Source organism: Pyxicephalus adspersus, chromosome 2, assembly GCF_032062135.1.
Source record: "Pyxicephalus adspersus chromosome 2, UCB_Pads_2.0, whole genome shotgun sequence".
Lineage (NCBI taxonomy): Eukaryota > Metazoa > Chordata > Amphibia > Anura > Pyxicephalidae > Pyxicephalus > Pyxicephalus adspersus.
In genome coordinates, this window is record NC_092859.1 from 94,142,336 (window position 1) to 94,148,324 (window position 5,989).

Below are 5,989 nucleotides of genomic sequence, written 5' to 3' on the forward strand. Positions count from 1 at the left end.
AGTTTTTTGTCATGTTTGTAATATTATATTTTGCATAAATTTATATATATAAATTTTTCCATATGATAAATACATTTTACTGTATACCTTACTCATCAATTACTCATCAATGTTACAAAAATTGATCAACAAAACTTTCCTTACTCTTTGCCAAGATATTTGCCAAGTATTTCCTAGAACAAATCAGGTTATGAATCACTGCTTTAGTGTATTACTGTGTTGAAAATTCACATGAATATATTTTAAATTATTATTTGTTCTTTACTTCTCTCTGTCAGACATTCTGTACATGTCAAAGAAGAGCCGGTGATCGCAGATGACGAAGACTGCCCAATGTCATTGGTCACAACAGCTAATCATAGTCCAGATTTGGAAGAAGACAGAGAGCTTGAGGAGGAGCCCTTGTCTGAAGATCTGGAATAAAAAAAATCAGACTTAAGAGACCTCATATGAAGGGACATTGCACTGACCTTCAAAACCACTCCACAACCATGAATATTTGACAGATTTTTACTGTGACTATTTATTACGCATGGATTATGGAGACAGTCCTAGAGGAACTTGTTCAACTAGTCCTTTGGAATATAATGCAACAAAGAATCTGCTTGCTGTCTTCTTTTTTTAAGACAAAAACTGATTTTCTTGAAAAACAAAACAAAAAACTTTTCTTTATATAATGGCTTGCCCATTTAAAATATGGCTTAAAAGGGTTGAAAATGACTGAAAATGAGGATACTTGTTCTGTAGAAAGAAAATGGCCTCATATACTGCCAAAAATAGTGTTAGTTTCATCAATGTGAATCTCAAACATACAGTAGATGTAATGTTAGAAACTGTTCCTGGCCAAGTTCAACTTGTTGCTATTTTTCCTTTTCCTTTTTTTTAATTTGCACAGGAGTAGGATCAGAAGTTTGTAATAATAATTGTTCTAGCCGAATTGAAAAAAAAAATCAACAAGCACATTTATTTTTAGTTTTTCTGTTAATTTTATTTTATTTACTTTTATGTTGGTGCCACCAGCTGTACAGTAAATGACATAAATTAGCTATTACAAACCACAGTAATTAGACTGTTGCAACATCCAAGAACCTTTAGGCTTCCAGTCTGTGCTGTTAGTGTTAAGTTGTAAAGTGCAATCCTAAACTAACATTGTCTGTGCAAGCACCATAGAAACATTTGCATATCTGCATCTATCTGACAACTGTACTATTTACCTCCTTGTGCTAAAGCTTTGTCTACCTGAGAATACAGTCAAAGGCTACAGCTGCAAACCAAAGCCAACTCTAACAATGGCCAATAGCTCAACGACAGAAGCAGCGACTTGCTTTGGTCAGTCTTCTGTAACTTTAATTCGTACAAAGGAACCGTTCCACGAACTACCTGCTGTTTTCTGATGACCTCTGGGATCTTTTTATTTAGCCCTACACAAAGAAATAAGTATGAAAAAAAGGTTAATTTTTCTGAGTCCAAAAGCCACTCCAAATATGACGAAGATCTCACCTAAGGAGAACGTGAGAACAATCCAGTGGAAGTTTTAATAGAAAACAAGAAAATGTGGAGAACCAACCAAAATATATAAATATGTACTTGATACAAATGCAGAATGCATATTGTTAAGTATGAAAAAACAATGTGGTTTCTATTTTACTTCCATACAGTCTTTCTTTTCCTTTTTTTGTTTTCGTTTTTTTGTGGTGAATACATGTTGTTAGTATGTCTTGTACTGTATGGTCCTTATGTGTTGTGTACTATTTTTAAGTCTTAAGTTATAATAAAAATGTAGGAACCAAACATAAAAGGTCTAGTAAAGCCAAAAAATAATTTCATATTGATTTAAAGTGAGCTAGGTAAGTTTTTACACTGAAAACAAAGATATAGCAATTGTAGATCATGGTATTTATTTTCAGTCAAACCAAAGTTACATAGGATTCTGCCTCTGCTTACACGGGATAATAATACTAACAATACACTTCCCTTGGAAAACTTGCACTGACCCACTTGTTGGAATATGCTGGTTTTCGTAACCCCCGAAAAAATCCCAATTCATTTATGTCTATGTTGAATCTAACATTATGTAGGTGTTTGCTAAAACCTAGAAACTTTACATGTTGCTTTTTATGTGCTGTGCCAAGTCTTGATAAAACTTTACCCCAACCAAGGGACCTCATAACCTAAATATGGTTATTGCTTTACAAATAGTTTTTGACAAAGGTGGCTGCTAGAGCTTAACAAATGTACCAGCTCCACAGATGGATATGGTTCTTGCAAACTAAGCTCAACATTTATTCTTTGCTGGAGCAGGAATTAAATGCAGTCATCTATCACGCCAAATAGAAAGACACAACAGCTTTCGAAGGGGTTTTCCCACTTACCCAAAAGGCTTTCTGAAAGCTTCTACCTCTGCAGAAGACAAAATTAGAAAAAAATGGCATAACTTTAATTCTTACAAAATCAAAGTACCTGCAACTATTTTGGTATTTGTCTATTGGTCATGAACCACCTAAGCTCAGTTAAGTGATATTAGATGAACATGTCACATTAATGATAAAAAGATGGCCCTTTATCATTTTGGAAAGGAGAAAAAAAGTCTCCCCAGAAAAAGGGCAATCAGTCTTCATATGTGCGTCCACCTTGGTAGAACTAATGTGATATTTGCACCACCAAGAAAGTGGCCAAAGACGACAATGCTTAAGTATGCATACCTCAGTTACAAAACTTTAAAGGAAGTCTCAGCCACAGAATGCATATACTTGTAGAGTTTTGCATGGGTTTTGTATAAATACAATTAAAAATAGCTGCTTGCACATTATACCAGATAAACCTCTAAAACTGCAGTTGCTTTGAAACTAGATGTTAGGTTTTTTGGGGTTTTCTGAGATGCTTGGTCTGTATTTTGATAATTGTGCATATTATGTAAAAATGTTGGTGGACCCATAAATGACCAGACTTTTTTCTAAGAAAAATGTTGCTTTAATGCATTTCATTAATTTTTTCTCTTATATCATTGCTTGCTAGGTAATAGCAATCTTGCTTTCCTGCTCTGCTTTGCGTAGCTGTTGTAAGGCTTTGAACTAATGTATGTATTTATTGCTTGAACTTCTGTGCATACCTTATAAAGCATACTGTCTGACAATTTAAATGGCTCATGTATTCTTGCTTCTATCATACGCTGATGATGGGGAACCATTATGTTTTGTATACAGCCAGTTTTAACTGTAGCACAAACATCTGTTTATGTATTGGTGGTATATACCTGTTTATTTAACTTTTTTGAGGTAAACTAATTTTTGATACTTTTTCATTGCCGTGTACTGTGTGTTCATACCTTGAATTCTCTGACATTAGAAGTCATGGTTGAATTGTAACAGCTGTTATTTGTTCTGTACTCATGGCTTTCACTGCTGAATAAAATTTAAGGACCAAACCTGGGATTTGAAAGAAAACTGTCTACCTCTAACACCAGGCAGATTTTTAGTTTACATAGTTTTATCCACAAAAACACAGTGGTTAGGGTTGTTCCTACATGAACGATTTCTGGGGGACGTAGGAACTTTCTAACTTCTAACAAGTAGATTTGGGACTGCAGACCATGCAGCACATAGGACTTGCTGTATGACCTACAGAGATTTGTGATCATTCAAACTAACTGTATAGTCTATGTATTCCTATATTTTGTTACAAAGTCCACAATAAAGTGCTCCTTCAAGGCTGACTACAAACAATTCTCAGACCTGCAGAAGAGCAAATAAGAAACCCGCCATGTAGCAAACCCTTTAATTGCATCTGTGACCTATACAAAAGTGAGGAAAGCTTTTTATGAGCTTGCCCATTTTTTTTAATTGCAACCAAGAATCACTAGCGTCTCTAAAACATTTCACAACCAAATTTATATTGGTTGTGGTTCCATGGATGGAAATTTCTTGATTGTTGGCTTCAACAAGAGGGCTTCCTCCATTGTAGATATGTAATCAGTGCATATAAATTTGTTGGCTCATAGCATACATTCTGTATTCATGGCACATATCATCTGCTAGGAAAACGGTTCGAATTTCATTTGACTGTAAAAGTGTTAAGAAAATCGACCTCTATCATTTATTTTTTTGGCACTTAAAATATTGGAGGAATAGTCATAATCTTTTGTACCCTAAACTCCTAATTTTCAAATACAAAAATATAGGTGAGGGATTTGGAAGCACAGGTAGAAATAAAACTACTTTACCACTTAAAGAAAAATATTTAAAATGTGTTGATATTGGTCATATTCACTTGAAGCTGTTGCAAATTTATTCATGTTAGTATTCATGCTTAAGAAAAGAAAAGAAAAAACTTGACATGCTAAAGTGTGAAAGTTGATATTGCTTTTTTATGTTATTTTTTTAACAAAAATCCTGGGTTTCTTGTACATGTAGCTATTATAAAATGTCTTACTCTTTTGAATTGTTGGTATATTTGTTCAAATAATTCAAAACCTTTCATCAATGAGATCTGGTACAGTAAAAGGATGTACATTTTTACTATATGTATAAACAATATTTCTGAACTGTTGGATGTAAACATGTATATGAGACCATTTCATTCATTTGCTTACATTTCTGGAATAAAATTAAATATCTGAATCTTCTGATCCAATTATTACCATCAGAACTGAATTTCTTACGGCATTGTTCCCCAGTACCATATACGCAGTATTATTGTTGACACTGAGAAATTTAACAGAGAGATACCTTGACTTTCCTAATGTGTCTTTTATGGTGCAACTTCTACTGTTGCATCTACAGATGCCTACTGTTGCTGATGCTTTAAAAAATGCTCTTGACTATCTTTTTTTATATTTCTTTATGTGCAGGCTGTAATGTTTTTGCAGTATTAGATACTACACAACAAATCTTGCACTTTACAGAGACATTAATCCAATAAAATTTATTTGTGTGGCAAAAAGGTGGCACGACCAACTACTTCATGTAGTGTCCCCCGAAGGGACGTGCAGTGTTGTAAAAACTCCCAGGAAATTCAGTAGTCACACACTGAACACCTGAACAAAAAATTCCACTTTTTCCTGATTTTCATTGGAGAGTTTACAGCACATAGCTTTGGTTTTTAATGTTTAATTGTACCTGTCTCCATATATTTAGTGTGTCCAATCCCAATATCTGATTCAATCAATTATCTATCTCACAGGATTATTAGGGATTTTTTTTTATGGACACAAACATAGGTCAAAATTAATTAAAATTACAAACTTTTATTTACAAACATTAAAAAGGTGATATATTGATGTCATAAGCATATATAGTATATATAGTACAATCCAACGCTGCCTCTGTGGGCTGTGGGTAATCAATTAGTATTAACTCCTTGTAACACAAATTGTTTCCCCTATTTTGTTCTTATCCCAAAGCTTGAAAAGGTATTCATTCAACATGTTTTATGGTATTAAAGGACCATATTTTCAAGAAGCAAGTATGGAATCAACCAGCATTTAAATAACTTTTTAAATAATGTACAGCCATCATAATGTTGTAATTAAATTGAAGCCTCCTGTACCTGTACTTTGTTAGGAAAAAATTGTTGCTTGCACTTAGTGATCTTCCGTTGGGGCTTGTAGAGCAGTGGTATGTTGAACTATGATCTTACTGCTGCCAGAATAGGATTCCCCCATGTATTGCTCCTACAAAACACCAACTACAGACAGCATTTAGAATACCATGACCATCAAAACCATCAGCAGTAATGCATTTGTGACCAGTTAGTGTTATAAGTTTACTTTCTAGATTTTTCTTAGGAGTGGTGCTTTCAATTTTTAAAATCAGGAAATTCCACCCCCCTTCCCATCCATAAGAATGTCCTTTATTGTCTTTATGTCTACCTTATCCTCAACTGTGAGGTACACTTGAAGTTTTAGCCCTGCACAAATGCTAAACACTAAATCTCTTCAAATGAACTGTTGACTCCTCCCCAACCTATTCCCCAATACTTAAATCTCCAACAG

The 5,989-nt window shown here is 34.0% G+C and overlaps 1 protein-coding gene across 7 annotated transcripts in view; it reads left to right on the forward strand.

Moving 5' to 3' along the window:
- FOXP2 (forkhead box P2) overlaps nucleotides 1-4,616 on the forward strand; it is a 145,926-nt gene extending 141,310 nt beyond the window's left edge. For all 7 annotated transcript variants that reach the window (XM_072401540.1, XM_072401536.1, XM_072401534.1 and 4 more), the window contains one exon: nucleotides 279-4,616. In XM_072401540.1, coding sequence (XP_072257641.1) covers nucleotides 279-423 — 145 coding nt within the window. In that variant the 3' untranslated portion in view covers nucleotides 424-4,616. The remainder of the gene's footprint in view (nucleotides 1-278) is intronic.
- Nucleotides 4,617-5,989: the final 1,373 nt, after the last annotated feature.